The 20594-nt window shown below is 42.1% G+C and overlaps 1 protein-coding gene across 18 annotated transcripts in view; it reads right to left on the reverse strand.

Annotated features, from left to right (window-relative positions):
- macf1a (microtubule actin crosslinking factor 1a) overlaps positions 1-20594 on the reverse strand; it is a 233408-nt gene that overhangs the window by 116399 nt on the left and 96415 nt on the right. For 15 of the 18 annotated variants that reach the window (XM_087170605.1, XM_087170601.1, XM_087170595.1 and 12 more), the window contains 5 exons: positions 16755-16816; positions 9889-9978; positions 8030-8131; positions 6395-6472; positions 5391-5483 (listed from right to left, as the gene is read on the reverse strand). In XM_087170605.1, coding sequence (XP_087026731.1) covers positions 5391-5483; positions 6395-6472; positions 8030-8131; positions 9889-9978; positions 16755-16816 — 425 coding nt within the window. Of the gene's footprint in view, positions 1-5390; positions 5484-6394; positions 6473-8029; positions 8132-9888; positions 9979-16754; positions 16817-19100; positions 19453-20594 lie in introns of those variants that run through there. The other 3 variants (XM_087170610.1, XM_087170598.1, XM_087170602.1) reach the window with 2 other exon arrangements.

A 20594-nucleotide genomic window follows, 5' to 3' on the forward strand; every position in this document is an offset into this window, starting at 1 on the left:
ATACATACATACACAAGCTCAAAGCATGGCAGTAACACTGCAGGAGAGGAGGACCCACACCACTTTGCATACACACAATGTTTAATGTATAGCAAATATTTTCAGAGACAGAAATGGATGGACACCACTAACAAGCAGCAGTGGTCTCGAGCGGTGAACGCCGCAGTAATCCATCTTCTCTCATTAACCCAAAGCGCCAAAAGGAACCAACACACACAAACACACATGGAACAGGCAGGAACCAATGGGAAAACAGCACTAATCAAGTCCCCCGAGGCTTTCATCCCTTCACTGTGGCTACACGCCATCATGAGCTGTGGTAATCAGACGGCAACCTTCGACTGAACCCGGTGTCACAGACGCTGCATGTTGGGCGATGAGAAGCTCTTTAGATCGTATATCTAGAAGCTCTCTTGTCAATAATGTGACTGAAGCGCAGTGACTGATCTTGATATTCTAAAGACCATAATTCAGGCTCCATCTGCACTCAGAGTCGCTTTAACATGTTGAACCTTCTTAAATCCCAAAGCTGATCTGAGAACAACAAGATCTACCGTCAAGCTCACAACTGTAGACCACTGTTAAAATAATAACTGTGATGAAAAGCCCACTAGATATTTCCTGCTTATGAGGCACTTGAGAGCTGCATGGCTTTATCTGAGTAATAAACACATATTACACCAAGTTTTACTCTCCCAAACTTGCATAAAAGAATAATGTAGAAGAAGAAGAATGAACTGAGAGACCCTCAACTTATTCATATTACCAATCAAGATTAAGCAAGTGGGGATTCAGTCTAGTTTGAGTTGCCTAGAAACCTCACAACTAACTGTGACCATGTTGTGCTGAAAAGGACTCACGGATATTAAGTAGAAGAAGTAGCTTCGTATTGAAATTTTTTTCAAAAGAACCAAAAATAAACACTGGCCATGGCCTTGGGTTTTTTTGTCAGTGCTTTTAAAGTTTCTGTCTCCGCTGCACGGTGGTATTCCAGCTCTGTAGGTAACGCTGCACACAGTAGCTCAATGGTTTGAGCAGGACAAGTAAATGAGTAGAGTGGGGCCATAACGCAGCGTGAGTTAAGAGCTATTTAAACACTGAGGGACGCTTAAACCTCCATGTTCTTGGCAATGTGGTACCCTGAAAAACAGCTCTCAGTTAATGGCATTTAAATGTTTCAAATGGACACTACAGTTTAAACTGAGGTCTGCTTTCACTGACGAAGATGGTGATCAATCAACATGCGATAAATCATAAATTAGTAGCTTTGAGAAACACTAATAAACTGGCCTCGCCTGCTGATTCTGCCCTGAAACAGTGAAGAATATCTTCACCAGCTCATACATTAATTCACTAGGAGTTAGCAGTGACATAAAGTTAGCTCAGCCAATCACAGGCAGACACAGTGCAGCAGGAGGAGGGTCCACTGTCTGTTTGGCTGTGGACTTCCAACAAGCCAGGTCATCTGTGATACTGAGCTAACTGGTGGCACCTAGTGGTTTGGCTGAGTAACTACATCCAGGTTTATATTTGTATCTAGCAGGACAAAAGATGGTGAATGATGACTGATCAGTTTCTGCTGCTACTACAGTAGAGCTGAGAATTCAAGACTTCACAAAGTGGCTGTGAGGAAGACATTAAGATATTTGCGGGACCAGAAGTGAATAGAACCAGAACTTCCGAGCTGTTTGGCCTCAGCAGAGCGGCTGAGGGAGCAGGTTGTCTGAACCAGCTGACGGGGTGGGCCGAGACAGAGACACCACCTCATCTGTAACATGATGTGCTGCTGAAATAATGACTAACAACAGAGATGACCCAAATGAAAAATGATGGCTCAGTGAGAGAGTTAGCTATAATTAGCTGCTGCCCTGAGTCACCCATTTGCACATACACGTCCTGATCACAGAGACCTGGAGGCTTGTTTCCAGAAATGACTTCTTCTTCTCCTCCTCCTCATCATCATCATCAGACCACAGCTGCCAGTGGGAATAAAGTGGAAATTATAGATTTCTCTACTGATCTGGGCCACGCAAGTATCACTGAATATTAATGTCATGTTGACTCTGACAGGAACAAAGCAAATAACACGGCGCTGAAGAGCTTTCTGATTTAATACACCGAGGACAACAAATAGTACAACTGAGAGCTGTGAGTCCACAAATAGTCATTCAACATATAAACTTGAATTTTGCAGTGTTGCTGTAATATTACTAAGAATCAGAGGGAAATAATACTGCACTAAATACTTCACTGAAATCGTGTTTTAGGGAGTATGAGTAATAAACCAAAACTAAGAAAACATTTTTTTGTCATTGTCAATGATGTGACTCTTAGTGTGACCTTGAGGTGGATGTTTAACAGACTTTCCCCTCGTATGTAATGGAAAATAACTGAAACAAGTTCATACACTGTAATACAGAGTAGGGCTGCACAATCAATCGAAATATAGTCGATATTGCAATATGGCCAAGTGCAATCTCCAAATCACAGAAGCACAAGTGTTGTGGTGCTACAGAGACGCCCCGGCCTACAGATCACACTCTCCAGACGTAAAGGAACGTGATTGTTTGGTAACAAGACTAACAAAAATCACATCATCATCATTTTTTTTTTCCAGTGAAAATTAAATGCAAACACAACCATTCCCACTGAAATTGCAAAATCTGCCAAAATAATCACAATATGATTTTTTTTTTTGCATATCGTGCAGCCCTAGTTTTCAGGGAGTATGTGCGATGACATTTTAATCAAAAATAAGAATGATATGTTTTTTTTGGCATTGTTAAAGATGTGATTTGTAGTTTGACCTTAAGGTGAATGTTTAACACTTTCCCCTCATATGTATTTGAAAATAACTGAAACATGTTCTGTACTGCAGCGTTTGGATGCTAATATGCCGTGTATTTTTGGCGGTGTGATGATACAGTGGAGATGTGTAAACGCTGATCAACCAGTATGGATTTAGAGTAATGACCATCTAACCACCGACATGCTGCAGGCACACTGAGCTGTGTGTTGGAGGTTCTCACTGCAGCTCTAATGTGAAACTGTCGTCATCTCCTGCACCCAGTGAACTCTCAAAACTGAAAGTATTTGCTGCTCTGCGAGCCAATCCCCTCTCTCGCTCTCCCTCCCCCTGCTTGTTTTTCTTTTCATTTCTTTCCTCCAGGACTCCTGCAGCCCGTCTCAGCCCCCGTCCTGTCCATCATCTCTGGGTTAGTCCTCTCGTCCTCCTCCTGCATCCCTTCATGTCTCTCTGTCTCTGTAGCACCATGTTCTGCTGAGTCATGCCCACTCGAAACGGTTGCCAGGGTGTCATGCACTACTGTTTCCATGGCAACCGGCTGGGAGTGTCACCTTGCAGGGTCACATCAGAACACAATCTAATGGTCAACTGCAGCAACTATAAGTAGTCAGTGACCCTATAATCAAGCCGACCGTCCCAGTCATGACAAATGAGAAAGAAAATGAGACGCGGATGATGTTTATTTCAATCTCAACAGTCGTCATATTAATTTGCTTTCATCTCTGATATAGTCGTCAAGCATGACCAGGACCCAGGGGTAATAGGAGTCCCACTGTTATGAGTTAACAGAGTACAACCCTGACTGCAGGCCACAGTGATGCATTTGGTGCAAATTATTCCACATCAGGAATCAGTGAGAAAAACAGCTCAGATGACTAGTGTCTAGACTAAACAAGCTGCCCTTCAGACAACATCTATTCCCTCGTTCCATAGTTTTTGACTTTTATAACGTATAGTTTATAAAAAAGAAGAAAAGAAAAAAAAAGAAAATAAGCTGCATATTTTTGTGAAAAGTCTACATCCTGTTTTTCTTTTGTCTTTTATTGTGAAGCTCTTTGTGACCTCTGCTCAGGAAGATTTTCAGTTGATGTGGTAACAAACTTATTAGCAAACAGCCGCTAATTTTCACATCCAGCAGTTATGGAGCAACATGATCATTCAGTTGGAGTCATGTTTCTGTGCATCTGCTGTTTGCAAATTCAATATTCACTCTCTTCAAAATCTGTTTTTGGTCTCCACCTGCTCCTGAGGGAAATATCTGACTCTTAGGCTGCTAAATGCTCCACCGTGTTCAGCAGCTAGTCGTCAGTGTGTCTGTCTGCTGTTTGGTGCTGGGCAGGTAGAGGACAGCGGGGTTTCGGCCTGCTGCGGCCTGAAACAACATTATGAGAGCAGCAAGAGTGAACCAGACAGTTCAACACTGAGCTGAAACTCAAACTATAAAACAACCACTTTCATGTTGTCATTTGACCCACTGTTCATATATAATATCAGTTACAGCTGCTTTCAGAATCATGTCTAAATTTAATAATCTGAATGATTAGTTTTAGCCATAAAAATATTTTAAAAAGCACCAGTTAAATCCCTGATCAATGTGGATAGAACATTATATATCCTGAAAGATAAATGGAGTCTTAACGATTTGGTCACATACTGAGGTTTGTTTATGGCAGAATTCCTTCACTTTGCACAATAACTGATGCAGGAACTTTGAAGGTGACATCATCCTGGGTTTACAGGGACTTTACTGAAGGACTGTAAATCCAGGATCAGGGTTTATATGAAAGCCTACAGATGATAATGTCCACTCTGCTCCCTTTAATATCCCTGGGCTGTCCAACTGCCAAACTGAAGCCAAACAAGCCTGTGTCCCCTCGTGATGTTTTAGAGGACAACTTCCTGTAAGGGCCTGCCTAGAGCTGCTTTTATAACACACACACACACAAACACACACACACACACACACACACTCAGGACAACAACACAGTTGAATCACAGATATGCCCAAATGCTTTAGAAGAGAGTCACATTGTAGACGCTTAAAACACTTGTACTGTGTGTAAATCCAACCAACATAGCACAGTATACAACGACACCATGTTGTTTCCTTAGGAGCCTGATCTCCATAGGAGCAGATGTCTGCAGACTATCACTGTACAGACTGAGGCAGTGATGTTAACCATCATATTGGCAGGAAATACTTCTAATACCCAGAAGTCATCTTGCTCAGAGATCCCACAGAACAACATGGAGACACACACACACAGTCTCATTTCCAGTCCGGATTGGAAAACACAAGCTCTTCTGTTGCATTAGTTAACACTGGTTTGCCAGCACAGCACACAGCCTGGCAGTGATAATAATTGAGCAATTTGCTTTCATCTCAGTCCATTTAAAATCCAGACTGAATCACAGCAGTGATGATGAGGACTATTATTCAATTATTACATAATCAGTTAAAGGCATTATTACAATGTGGGCTGGATCTCAGAGTCTTTAGCTGCCCGTCAGGTTTTTCCATGTACAGTCTAACACAGGAAATACAGAGCCAGACACGGCAGCACAGCATGTGGGGGGCACAGACCTGGAAGTGAAGGATGATGGTCCAGATGAGGCCTAATGTCAGTTTAGGGTTCCCATCGGTGATGTCATCGTTCCTGATGTTCACGAGTTTGACCTGAAAATTAAAAATATAGAGATTTTTGGTAAAAGACTCAACATGAGGAGATCTGCTAATTTGCCCCAAAAGTCACATTTTTGTCCTCATCATTTTGAACACACCACTAAACATATAACTCTATAAATCTCTGCTCCAGCCATCATGTCCATTATGTAAGAGACACTCTGAGACCTTGTTAAATTTTGTGTCTCTGGCTAAGCCCAGACACCCAGGCTGTAAAATCAGACCTGCAGTGAAACTCAGAGAGAGGAAGAGACGTCAGTCCTCCACCACTGCTGTCTCCGGGGAACGATACAAGAGATGTGGTTTAAGAAAGATGGGGACTCATAGAGATATGAAGGAAGTGAAAGAAAATGAAGAGATGCAGTGTAATTACCATTAAACTGGCAGAGGGGAAGAATAAAAGGCGCAGTATGAGAGATGGAGAGAGATATGTCATTCAGCGCTGTATGATGAAGACCTGTGGGGATGCTGGTGTTTTCAAACAGCTTTTACTTTAGAGTAAACAGAGTAAATGGAGTGTGTGTTACAGTTACAGTGTGCAGAATGAAGTGCAGGTTCCTGCGTAAAATGCAGCTCTCTCCACTGCACCAACAGAACATTTGGCACAAGAATCTGCTCAGTCCCTGGATGACAAGGATTTACAATCACCTGCTTCAGTCTGTGCTTCTGCAAACTGAGTAGAATTTGTGGAATGAACACCACACCAGGTTAATAATGACAAAGAGCAAAAGAAACCATCATATTTAAATGAACTGCTGCACTCACAGTAAAGCAGTGACACTCGTGAAGACAATATTTTAAATCCAGGTTTTTGGCTCTTATTACTCATATCATTTGTAGTGTCCATGTACACTAAAGCATGAGATATGAATAGCCATGTAATGTCTGTGTGTCTGCATGCATACCTGTCTCTGTTTGAGGAAGTCCAGTGCTATTTGGACATTCTGTAGTCGATGAAATCTCATTCTCCCCTTTTCTCTGGGCTGGAACAGAAGACAGAGGACAAAAACATGATGAGGAGACAGAGTCAACAGAGAGATTTAACGTCTGATTTTTTTAGTGACACAAACACAGAGGGCAGCAGTGTGCGCAAAAAAAGCTCAAGTAAATCCACAGTGCAGTGAAGTCATGAAATGGTCCTCTGGGGGGCGCTGTCTTCAACAGAAGCTGAAGACAGGCCAGAACTGTGGAGCAAACCAGACTCAACATGCTGGTTCAGCAGGAAAATGCAAAGTTCACATCAGACCGTGTTTCTCCTTTTCTCTATTCAACAGACGCACAAACATCCAGCGTGCGGCTCAGTTGGATGAAAGAGAGTTTGAAAGAAAGAAAGAGAGAAAACAACAACCACAAACATCGCTCGCACGCGCACGCACACGCACACACACACACACACACACACACACACGCACACGCACACGCACACACACACACACTCTGCTGCAGAGAGTACATGAGCAAAGTGCAGGATGCAGATATGGATTCACACTGTGCTGGTAAAGAGAAGGTTCACTCAGGATTAGTCATCACGGAGGAGAGGAGAGGAGAGGAGAGGAGAGGAGAGGAGAGGAGAGGAGAGAGAAGAAGAGTGTGTTGTGGTATAATTTACTTATATCCTCATGTGTTTCTATTGGATTGTAATCCTCATCTGTCTGTGGAGCACTTTGGTCGACATCTCTTGTCTTTAAATATGGTAGATAAATAGGTCGCATGTATGAGTGTGTTTACATGTTCATTTTTAGAGAGTGTACAAACAACACGTGCTGTTTCATTCTGTCCTCCAGTATGATTCTGTATCATAATGCTACTGTTGTTTTATGAAACTAATAATTCATCTAATTATGAACTAAGAGAAAAACTAATCTATATGTTAAACTGTCCAATCAAGGTTAAGGTTTTAACGGCAAATTACTTTTTTGTTACTATGATTATCATATTTATGTCACATATGTGAGGAGTCCTGAACTCTTACACCCTCAACATCATTTTACATTTTTACTATTCAATGAAATGACAGTTATTCTATAACAAAACATAATCTCACTAATAGCAGATCCAGCTCAAGCAATACATAGACTATATTCTATTCTTATTGTGCGTAACACATGCAAAGTAGCAGTAGACTGTTACTGTTGAGTGAAAACATATCTTTGAAATGCTGATTTTTCAGAAACTAAAAAAGCCTTTGTAGAAGTCCAATTCTGTTTTTGTTTGTAATTATTCATCCACAAATCAACTCATGAAGACGAGAGTAAAGATTCAAATGAAATTAAAAACATGAAAACCATCAGAACTGGAGTTATGATGCTGTCACCCAACAGAAATGATGGCCTACATGTAGCATCACACACTAACACTGCGCTGTATGGTGTCATGTGCAGCCTGGTTTTGTTGGTCACAAGTTAGTGGCACAGCACTCTCATGCAGCTTCACAGCTCCACCTGTGGGGTGGAGGGTAAAGCTGAAGGGTCAGAGGTCAGAAGGTGAGAGAGTGAGCGGTGGGGGGGAAGGAGGGGGGGGGGGGTTTGATTTGAACATACTCCCTGAGCTCCTTCCTCCTCCTCATCCTCCCCTCTGAGCAAGATGAGGGGGGGGGCCCGCGAGGCGTACGCCCTTTTCAATGGAGGGCCGCTTTTCTGTTGCTATGGTAACAGAGGGGAGGAAAATGGGAGATAGAAAGAGAGGAAGAGGAGATGAAGAATGAGAACTGGTGGATAAAGAAGACGGACTGAAGAGGGCGGGAACAACTGAAAAAAGTACAGTGACTGTAATTCAGAGCAAAACACTGTGAATGACTGTGACTGATTCTAATGAGGATCAGAAGTCCTCAGATGATCTATGATCGATCATGAACTAACATGGAAACAAAACAGATTATATTAAAGAAAGAATATCAGTCAATAGCAATTCTGTATAAATCTAGGGATATATTAAGTTACTGCTCACTTATACTTCCCTATAGAACTTATTGTGCGGGAGTGTGGTATTAAAGTATAAATTCAAAAGTCTTAATACAAAAACCAGACATATGTATTATTAATAAGGCTGGTTACTGTGATGACACTAATCCATTGTTTTCTAAATTCTCATGCTATGAAATTTAATGATTTAGTATATTATTATAAAATACTGAGAGCTAAATCAAAGTCACCCCCTGACTATTTACAGGAGAGCAAATATGATGTGAGAGCTGTTTGTAAATTTACTGTACAAAAAGCTACAAAAGGGATTAAAGGGAGTTGTGTTTCTATAGTTGGGGTTCAATTATGGAACAATGCTAATACAAATACAAAAATGTGTAATTTGCTCTTAGTTTTCAAAAGAATGATCTGTAAAGATATTTTTGAGCAAATGTGAATGATTTTCTTTTCTTAAATTATAGAATAAAATATATATCCTAAAAGAAATGTTCTTTTGTTTAAAAGACTGGTTTACAGAAATATTTCTGAGGGTGACAAGTGTAAATCATTCTCTTTTATTTTTGGTGTGCAGCTTAATTGATAAGAATGTAGGCAGGCATATAGAAGCTTTTCACTTCGGCCTACACATAGACCGTTTACTTTGTTTTTGTTTTTTCTGTCTGTATTGTTTATATTTACTGTAATATGTGTGATGAAGGAATAAAAATTACTACGACTAATTGCTAATTATAGATATTGTAGACTGTATGAGACCGCTCCAGTGAAGCCACTTAGTCTGATGCGATTGTTTTATCAGCGGTCAACAATAAACTTTTAGGTAAAACGGACAGGAAGTCCTTAAAGAGCACAGAAAAAATGTGAACATCTACAATTCCATGACAACCGGGCAAAAGCTCCAGAACAGCTACTAAATGGACTTTGCAGTGAAACTGTTTTATCAAACTCATGAGTGACAAACTTATTCTGTGGTTGTTGTTCTGACGGTTCCTGGAGGCGACACTGTCAGGTGACATCATCCTGATCATGTCCTCTGTGTGATTGTGTGTTTGCCTGAGGAAACCACAGTCAGCAGTCTGTTTCTGTTAGCTTACCTGACTGCTGCTGAAGCAGCCTGCGTCCCATCATGGCCGCTCTGTCTGTCAGCATTAGGACTAAGACTCTTATATCATCATGCTGAGCAAAGTCAGTCCCCTGGGGCTCAAACCCCTGCATGACTATTGGTTGTTCAACTTTGGCATTCAACACAAAGTCACCTGAACGTCTGAGAAAAGTTTTAACTGTCTACAATAATCCAAGAGTGTTAAAGAGTGTGTGTAACATTCACACGGCTGGGATGCACTGAAGTGAGGATGAACAGGTGTGTGATGGAGCAGAGGAGTATGGGATGAAAAACCTTCAAGTGTGATAATAACTGAGAAAATAATCATGTCTGTGCAGTGTGTGTGTGTGTGTGTGTGTGGGGGGGGTACAATCCATACCAGGGTGACTCCAGAGAGGACCTCCAGCAAGGAAATTAAGTTGTGTCCATCCCTCAGGTCCTCGTACAGGTCTGTGATGTGCTTCCTCACCTGAGAAGGGAGGTAGGAAAGGAAAGGGAGGGAGGAAGAAAGGAGGAGGGAAGGCATCCAAAAGAGGAAAGACAGAAGGGAAGAAGGAGCGAGAGGGGAGCGGAGAAAGAAAGAGACAGATAGTTAATTGCACTCTCCAATCATCCGTCTGTTGACTCAACACTGTTGACATCTGCCAGGCTGGTGACAGTGGCTGCCGGGCCAACAGAGACGAAGCACCAGCTGTGGCCCCTTGTCTCTGTTGCCATGACATTGCCTGCACAAAAAGGAGGGTGGGGGTGGGCTTGTTACTGGTGGCGACCACTTCTGACACGGTGACTCAGCAGCAGCCTGACTGAGCCGTGTGTGTGTGATGTGATCAGCATCAGTGAGTGTTTGTTTGGAAGCGGGACACTCAGTGACACACACACGCACGCACGCAGGCACACACACACGCACACACACACACACACAGATTCAGCTTGAACAGAAAAATGGCTGATCTGTGACGAGTGAATAAGGAAAAGAAGAAACAAAAAATAAGAATTTTATCATTTGAACTTATTTACTTTTGCACTACTGAATGTGTTAGTGTTATTCTGACAGCATCACATGACTTTCTCCTTTATATTTACAGTTAACATATAACTGCATGAGCCTGACTGAAATCCACAATTTTATTTTGTTTATGATGCTTTATTTTCTACTACAAACTTTATTCCTCACTTTGTACCTTGTGAAAAAAGAAAACAGCATCAAAAAGTAAATGTTAAAAATGAAATTTGCACAAACACATCATGTCTTTAAGGCAAAGCTTTGTGATGTGATGCCTCATTATACTCAGTTAATATGACGGTGGAGTGAAAGAACAAAAGATGACAGGTTTATATATAAAGAGTTGAGAACTACATCAGACACAACAAAGAGGCTGTTTCTGGGTTATTGCTCTTCTTCTGTCTAAAGAAGCTGATCCTGCAGCATAAAGCTGCTGCAGAGAGCCACATTAACATCAGGCCGGAGCAACAGAAAAACTTTCTGTTTGTAAATAAAACAATTCAATTGGATTTTTCTTCACCTGAGAGCAGATGGCAGAGACAGAAGGAGGTTAGCGTGCAACTAAAGGTCAAGTATTCCTGCTTCAACACTGTTGCTTCAACAATGCAGAACCACCGAGGAAACCAAGGACACATGTCTACCTGCATTACTGCTAAATTTCCTGCTTCACTCCGCAACTACACTGACAAAGTTTTACTGCAGTCCTGGCCTCAGGACAAGAACCTGTACTTCCACGTTTCACCAGAGGAGGGCAACACTGTCACAAGATGAGGCTGAAAGAGCAAACTGGAGAGGTCTTCATTTACCAATGAAGCCATGAATTAAAACGAAAAAGATATTAATCAAAATGAAACTCTTATATTTCTTTATAATAAAAGTCCTCCTCTGCCTTCCCTGTTAAAGGTGGAGTAGAGGTTCAGGTCAGAGCTAAAAAACCATCTTTGACTTAGAACTGCAAAACAAACAACATTCCTCCACTTATCCTCAATAACCCCTCCCTTACTTTCACTGTCTATTTCTCTTCTTTGCTCATCAGTCTCACACCCTCACCCATCCTTTCTCTGTGCAAGGGTGACATCAGCTGATTTAGATGGGAGCTGATGGAACAAGTGCTAATGAGATGACAGGAAGAAATGGATCCAACTCTGACTGGAAATGAGGTGGTGCTTTTGTCTGATTGTCCCTCAGTGTGTCACAGTTTGTGTTCTAAATGAGTTTGTGTTTATCAGCAGCTCAGTGGAGACTCACTCTGTGACCGGGACGTGAAATCAACCACAAAATGTCCTATTCTACTCATTATCAGTCATTTCCGATAATTCATCTCGACATCAGCATTGCATGCTGGTCCTTCCTCAGTATTATTTAGACTAAAAACAAGTTCTTATCATAAGTACAGCTTTGCTAAGAAATGGTGATCTGATGTGAATATGTTTCCAAACCTGGAATAAACAAGGTTTGAAATGATTTATCGGACTTTGTTTCAAGCTGCTTCTTTACTTCATCAAACCTCAGTGTCAAATAAGTCATCTGTCAAGGGAAACTTAGAAAAGTATGTTTATGTTCCCACTGATCTGATGGCCCATTACACAGTCCGACTGCATGACACAGCACATCAGATACTAAGTCTCCAGTACAGTCTGTGTGATTCTGTAGACTTAAAAATACATCCAGTAGGACAAAGTTCAATCCTGGGACACATCGCTTTATAACACCCATCTGAATCCGTAGCTGTTTTTTTATGAACAGGATGTTTTTTTGGCTTGCGTGTGTGTGTGTTTGTGTGTGTGTGTGTGTGTGCGTCTTCAGGGATGTTGCTCACACAGCCAGCTGTGTCTGATGTGCAGTGACGGCAGCTGTCAGATGCCTTCAGCACTGGAGCAGACCGTCGTGGTGCTAACGTTCAGGACCACAGGCTCTGACAGCACCTGGTGACTGTGACATCACTGCTCTGATACACGGATCACAAATGTGGGTCAAACTGAATTCGGAAATAATTTAACACCTTTTATCAGTGTTTGAATGTCAGCTGAGCATGTGTCTGAGACGGACATGCTTCTTCACTGTAATGTGATTTGTCTGGTCTAATACACCCCACATACTTTATCTGGTGCTCCACAGGACAATATATGTTATATGAAACATTTCATCCTATTCTAGCAGCACACGAGTCATGTTTTGTGACATTTAAGCAGAGCTGCAACAGTTTGCTGTTTAGTCAATCAACAAGAAATGAAGCATCAACCATTCTGATGAGTTTAAAAGGTCGTTCTCTAGTCCCAGCTTCTGCCAGCTGGAGTTTTATTTTAGTCTTCTGTGACAGCAAATTGGTTGTTTTGGCAGTTTAGACTGTTGCTGAGACCATAGTCTGTAAATAAAGCTGGACGTAGCCTCTCTGACTTCACTCGCAGCTTTCTGAAGAGCAGAATTGAAGCTCAGCGTGATGCACCGTTGCCATCTTGGCAGTGTCTGACTCCGCCCCTAATTCCCAGCTAATCCAGAAATGGACAAATAGGAGGGGCGTGTGTGGAGCTGGAACTTCGGTACACTCACCCACCTGTCACTCAAAGAGGCCACGCCCTCAATTCTCCATTAGTTGGCATACATAGGCCTTGATAAAGCAGGTGAGTTATATAAACAACATTTTAACATGGGAGTCTATGGGGGTTAACTCACTGTTTTAGCCAGACTCTAGTGGTCATTAGAGGAACTGCAGGTTTTTGATATTCTGTGTTGGCTTCATTTTTCAGTCTCAGAGGTTGCTGCTTGGTGCAGACAAAACATGCTATTTGAACACATCAACTTGGAGTTTAAAAATTGAAATTGAGGCATTTTTCATTATTTTCCAAGGACTGACTGAGGAAATAATCAAAAGATTAACCAATAATAAAGATCATTTTGAGTAGCAGCATGTGTATGTTTTAAAGCTGCTGGGATCCGGCTTAAAATGATTTTAAACATTAGCACAGTGCTTAATGAGGTGAATTAAGAGGTTAGTGAAACATCGTCTTGTTTTACAAACAGTACTCGGCGATCCAAAATATGTATAATTATGAAAGTCAGTGTTGACAGCAACACTCGAGCCTGGTTTCTGTGTAGCTTCTGCATCTGTTTGCCTGCACGTCACAGAGACACACACAGACAGATTGCATGTGGTGAAACATCATGTTAGTTTACTAAGCTACAGTGTGGCTAACTGATCTCGCCTCCTCCTGATTTCTTGATCTACAGCTGCAGGATTTGTGCTCACTGTGTCAACAAACTGCCGGATCAACATACTGTATTTCACTGCATACCAGCAGGTAGCGACGAGGTCAGTGCTTACATTGGCCATTGTTTGCACTATAAACAAAGATACCTGTTAACACCCTGCACACCCGAGCAGTCACAAACATACCAGACATGACACACACACAGTGAGCAAACAGGAAACAAGGAGCGATGATGTCACAGAGAAGGAAGCTGAGGGCAGACATCATCTGTCAATCTTTGTCTACCTCTTTCCTGTCTCTTTACTTTTTTATGTTCTTTCTCTTTTGTCTCATGAGATTATTTTCTATTCCACCTTTCTTTCTTCATCTTCTCTGCCTCTTAGTTTCAGCTCTTTTATTTTCCTCTTAGTTTGCCTCTAAATCCAAGCTGACAGGGCGGAGGTCAGTAGAATCAACACTCCTGGCTGAGAGTCAATAGATGATGTAGGACACACTGATATTTCACCCTACTTCCTACTGAAGCAGTGTTGGGACATTGTGTTCTATTTTTGAAATATAACTTCTTTAGCAAGAGTTTTTAATCCATCAGCAGCACATACTTCAACAGACGTCCTCTTTCATATGCTCCTTCTCCATACCCCCCCCCCCCCCCCCGTCCTCTCATCCACCTATTTCACCGCAACAGTAAAGGTCAGCACTCGTTGAATAAAAAGGAGAGAGAGCAGCAGCAGTTCATGCATCACGTTATGGCAACTGGAGCTACTGCCCAGGTTCTGTGTCTTTCCCTGTTCTCTCTGTTTGGATCAGCTTTAAGATGTTTCTAATCCTGTTTTCCATTTTGAAACATTTCAAATCCAGTAGTTTTTGCAAAAAATTACAGAAAACATTAAAAAATGTCCATCACAGGTTCCCAGAACTCAATTCCACGTCTTCAAATTGTTTTTTTTTTGGGGTCCAACAAACTGATACACACCCAAAGATATTCAGTTTATAAATAAATTCTAAATTTTAAATAAAGTCATTCATCACATTTGAGAAGCTGGAACAAAAATGTTTGTCATTTTCTCCTTAATTAATATCAAACAAAAATAAATGCACACACTAAAATAAAAATATTTCAATGTTGTGCATGAATTTTCTGTAAATGTTTCAAAATTACTCTCAATCATGTGTTTTCTCTCTCATAATCGTCATTATCATTATTCTGCAAATTATTTTTTACAAATCAATTAATTTGGTTTGGTTTATAAAATGCGAGAAAATGATGAAAATGCTTCAGTTTGTTCTAAACAACAAACCAAAACCTACAGATATTTATTTTACTATCACAGGAAACAAAGAAAATAAAGGATATATTCATATTTCAAAGGCTGGAAAAACAAGCATTTTTGACATTTTTGCTGAACAAATAAACGTGTAATTTCCAGCGGTAAAAATCCTCCATCTCTCCTCCTCCTGCTGCTGCTGCTCTTCTCCATCTCTGACCTACATTTAGAGCCAGCGGCTGGTCTGCCAGTGCCAGCTGATATAGAGTTACATCCACAGGCTGGGCACTGTGACGACAGTTGCTCCAGAGTTATGGGGTCAGACAGACATTTCATTCCCGGGTCATGTGACAGAAATACCCAGCATTCTCCTCTCTTCAGAGTCTGCACTGCCTGAGTGGGTGTGACACATGGTATACATACTGTACTTTATGGATGCGATAGATAGGCATGTGTATGCGTGTGCAGATGTGACAGCAGGCAGCAAAGACAGCTGACCGTGACCTCCATGTACAAAGGAGACAATGTTCTAACTATTAGCTGTTTATATTCAGAGATAATGAATCAGTGTTTCCTGACATGGTTTGAGGGCTGTCAGTATTATGCATTGTTTCCTTTACTCTGGAGGGAAGAAGTGTAGATCCTACTTAGCTGGATGTATTAAAACAGCTATTAAGTCTTTATGCAGCTGCTCAGTCAGATGAATTTATTCAGATGTTTCTGCATTGATGGATTCAAACAACTATTATGTTTTAGATAAAGACAGTCTGCTAATCTATTATTTAATGTCCACATTCCTGTAAACATCTAAATTCACAGCTGCTATTAAATATTCATTCAATTTATTCACCACTGCTCAACATGACGGAGGTGTGATCGCAGCCGGACAGAGGAGAGACTTCACGAGCTCTAACCACAGAGCTATTTCTAACAGTGACAAAGCAAACGATGCAGACAGATGCTCATTTATCAATGCAACAGTACAGAGCCACATTAACACTGAACACCCAGGACTGATGGAACCACACTGTCTCAGCTCAGAGAGGTCGAGGGAGAACTGGCAGGAAGCGTTAGTATAAATAAATACAGTCCGGTTTAAAAGAGAAGATACGTTCTGCATCATAAAGTGGCGCCTGTGTAACTGTTTCATAAAGCTAATGCTAATAGTAAAAATGATGCTAATAGGCAGATAGAGAGGAGCAAGATTAATAAGGTTGATTTAGCTTGCTTAGCTCACTTGGTTTTCTTATTATATTGCAGCACTGGGAACAAGTCAGGTAATAACATGAATCCTATTCAGGTTAGCAGGACATCTAGTTGCTGTTATTCTGCTCCCACTGGATTCACCGCACGCACGCACGCACGCACGCACGCACGCACGCACGCACGCACGCACGCACGCACGCACGCACATAGTTCAGCTCCTTTACAAGGTTATTCTTCTCAGTTCACTGATTTTCAGTGTTATTAATCTTATATGTATGGGACACAACATAGTTTTGCGTATATATGTATATATGTATATATATATATATACACACACTGTATATATGACATATTACAATATATATGGTTCTTTGGGACAAGCAGGGTTTAAAGGGTTATGTGAAAAGAAACTTGACTGAAAACCAAGTTTTTTTGTTTGTTTGGTGTTTTTGTGAGGTAACATTATTGAAGTGAAGACACAGGATGACAGACAAAACCATCAGCATGTAATGTAAAATAACCCTAAAAACCCTGATGAGCATTTGCAGACTGTGTCACGTACCTTGATGAGATGCTTGTTGACCCATTTTGTGAAGGTTTTCTTCTGCACCCTGTCCCGCTCATCTGAAGAGAAACAAATACAGAGAGAAACACGGGGAGGTTAATTACATCATACACATCCAGTACGGATGCTGTACTCAGCGCGATTATACACACACACACACACAGTTTGAGACAATCAAAGCAGTGGGCTAAACAGCCTCAAAGGAGAGAGTTACTGATGATGCTGTATTCACTCAGACTAACAGGCATGGATTTATATATCTGTATCAGTTTGTGAAGTTAGAGGCTTATTAGCAGCTTGCATTGGATTAAAATACACACTTTAATAGACTCATTAAAAGATACTTGAGCAAGTGTAACTGGATACCACTCACAACAGCTTCTGTAGCTCACTCAGTTACTACATGTTTCTTATCTTATTGAGCAGAGATACAGCAACAATGATCCGACGGAAAGACAAACACTGGGGAGGTTCTTAGAGTTCATGTGCAACAACCCAAGGTCCTGTCGATAACAGCCTCACCTCCTGTTAAGTCTGGGGCAGCTATCTTGACAATGTGTGTTACTTGGATGACATCATCCTGAGTACACTGAGGTTGAACCAGTGAAGCTAGAGACGTTGTTTTATTGTCTGTTAGCTTGACAGAGAGGCAGCCAGCATGTTCATTATTTTCTCCCTCCTTTTTTAGTCCACTCTGTTTGTCTGTGTGAAGGTCTGACCTTTCTACCAGCGTCTGTGTTTCTACACTGTGTAACTCAAGTGTGACCTGCAGCCAGGCAGCTCCAGCCGGCGTCCTCCACAGGCCAGAGGAGTGAGGCAGCCAGGCCAGGAATAGAGCCTGATGCTGAGCCACAACTGTGTTATGCCCCCCCCCACCACCACCACCACCACCACCACCACAACCAACACCTCCTTCTCCTCCTCCATAGTAACGGAGCCTCTCTTCCTCTCTGGCTTTTCTCTGCTCATATCAGTCTGTCTGGGAGAAAACACAGACCTTTCTCTTCTTCCCTTCCTGCCATTCTGTTAAATATCTGACTTCCTGCTTCACAGATACTGAAACATCCTCTGATGCCATCTTACTTAAAGTCACTGATTTCATTTAAGCTTTCCAAAATGTTTTTAACATTATGTCTTTTTAAATGTCTTTCTTATTTGTGAATGTTCCCTTATATAGTTTAAAACATATTGGCACATGAACGAGTGTGTGAAATAAAACCGAGAAAAGATTGTTTTTCATATCAGAACTAGCAAACTGACAGAATGGGATTTTCCCTCCAGATTCAGCTTTGGCCAATCAGGAAACTTGCATCAGGTACGTCGCTTCCTGCCTGTTGTTTATCAGCTGCCATGGTGAAGCTATGAGGGAGAGCAGCCATGTGGAGAGACGGTATCACTTCCTCCTTCAAAGATCTTGTTATCTTTCTCTCTCACACACCTACACCTATACACACACACACCTACACACACACACACCTACACCTACACACACACACACACACACACACACACACACACACACACACACACACACACACACACACACACACACACACACACTTCCACTAAACAGCTCCGACACCTTCAACTCTTGAGCTCCAAAAGTAGAAAGGATTTCCAGGGAGGAAATTCGATTTAGGATTTAGTCGGTCAAATATGTCAAGTGGGTAAATCTCAAGGTTGATTTCAACACACACACACAAACATATGGACACATACATGGTGACACATTGATGAGTTTACATAAAGGGCTAGCCCCCAAGCAGAGAACACATTTCAACATGCTCTTGCAAAATAGTTTCACCACTGCAACACGCCTTTGCTTCCCAAACCTGCCGGGGGAGCTGAGCTAGTCGGCCCAGAGGAAATACTCAGGAGTTTTACACACACACTGTGGAGACTCATCAGGTTCATCTAGGCGTGGTAATTAGGGTTATAAATCCATCATGTGTGATCGTAAGTGTTATCATATTCACACAACCAAAACTGGAGACGTGAGGAGAGAAGAGATGTGTGAGTGACAGCCACAGAAAGACGTTTGGCTACAGAGGAGGGCATTGTTGAGATGTACACACCCCTCTCCATGCTGTCCAAACACAACACAACAACAGCACACACACACACTGATGTTCTGCTCTTTGCCCTGACACTAACAATGATTAATAGAGACCACATTTAGCATGAGTGTTGTCACCAGTGTGTGCACGAATAGGAACTGTTCAAACACAGAGGAGGAACACGTGCTGACAGGAGCCGCTCTGCACACATGTAAACAACAACTGCAAACACTGCACAGCTACTCTTTGGGCATTTACACACACATGTTCGGACACACACACTGACCTGCACAGCACATGAGCGAGTACAGGTGAGCATTAAGATGACACTCATTCCTGTAGTCAGGCCACATAATGTGAGTCCTCCTCCTGTAGTCAGGCCTTCATGTGATGCTAACAGCGCACAGTCCCAGGCTGAAGTCAGATAATTATAGTATAAGACGTCTCCAGCAACGAGCTGCCTCCACGTATCCAGAAGTGGAAGCTGCAGGGTGAGTGTGAGTCACCAGGAGAACACCAGCAGGTGAATCTCTCTCTCTTTTCCTTGGTTTAATCTCTCAGTGGGTCACCCATTCCCTCTCCCCTCGATCTCTGCCATGTCGGCCTCTCTCGCCCGGCCTGTCCCTCACACTCTTTCCCAGTAGCAGTTGCTCTCACACGTGCGTGTCAAAGTCAGCGGCAGCTCCTCCCCCTTTCAGTCGTCCCTCCCTCCCCTCCTTGTTTACTCCCTCACCTCACTTATACTTCCTCACCAGTCAGTGGCGCACTCTCTCTCTCTGTCACTTGTTCTCTTGCTCGCTCGCTCTCTGTTTCCAGACCACAGCAGACGATCTGCAGTCAGCTGTGCAGAGCTGCAGGGGTTCTTGCTCTGTTTATCCTTTCTCTGTTTTCTTTCTACAAAGCTTCTCCCTCTCTCTGCGGAGGTAAGCAACTCTTCTTGCTGACATGAAGGATCCAGAAGGCCTTCTTTTCCCTCTGTTTTAGCTCAGTGCCTGCAAGGACAGTTGATGCAAAAATCCACATTTCAGTCAAGAGTTTACAGCAGTTTTTCCGTTTTCTGTCACAGAGCAGAACAGGAGGAAGTATACTGTGGCAGTTTATATCTTGCAGAGAGATTATTAAAAATAATTCTGCAAAAAATGTTTTTAGATCCCACCCATAGCCATTTTTGATGATGTAATCCACTTGAGTCTTCTGTAGATGCCACAAAAGAACACGAGCATTGAAAAAAATGACAAGTAAAGCTTGTTCTGCAAACACACACATACACACACGCTTCTGCTCGTTCAGGCTGACAAAAGCCAGATGCAGCTGCTCCATGACATCTCTGTTTCCCTGCCTTTACTCTTGCTGCTTTTCTCACATGTTCTTTCCTTATGAGGCAAACACACAAACTCCCCAGCAAAAAAATCAACAGCCCTGAGTCTTTTCTGCTCGTAGCAACGTTGGCTCTGCAGCTTTCTGCAGAAAACAGAGGGAGAGACACAACTCCAGCTGGAATGGACTTCAGTCTCATCAAGACAGGGCTGGAGGACTAGTGACATTTTTTTTATTTAATAGTGAAAGGAAAAACAGCCCAGCAGAATCATTCATCTCATTAGTGCATGTGTGTCTTGTGTGTGATGACGAGGACGTTCATGATGAAAAACAGCCTTGCTCATGTTTCTGGCTTTGGTCCAGACTTGTGCTTTTCAGGCAAACACAATAAGCAGTCAGCGGTGGATGAGAGGCCTGTAGCAGCCTTTCACTCTCACTGTCTCAGGCTGAAAATATCCTCCAA

Source organism: Seriola lalandi, unplaced genomic scaffold, assembly GCF_002814215.2.
Source record: "Seriola lalandi dorsalis isolate HSWRI2012SDOR001 ecotype SW California unplaced genomic scaffold, Sedor1 jcf7180002054954, whole genome shotgun sequence".
NCBI classification, from domain to species: Eukaryota; Metazoa; Chordata; class Actinopteri; order Carangiformes; family Carangidae; genus Seriola; species Seriola lalandi.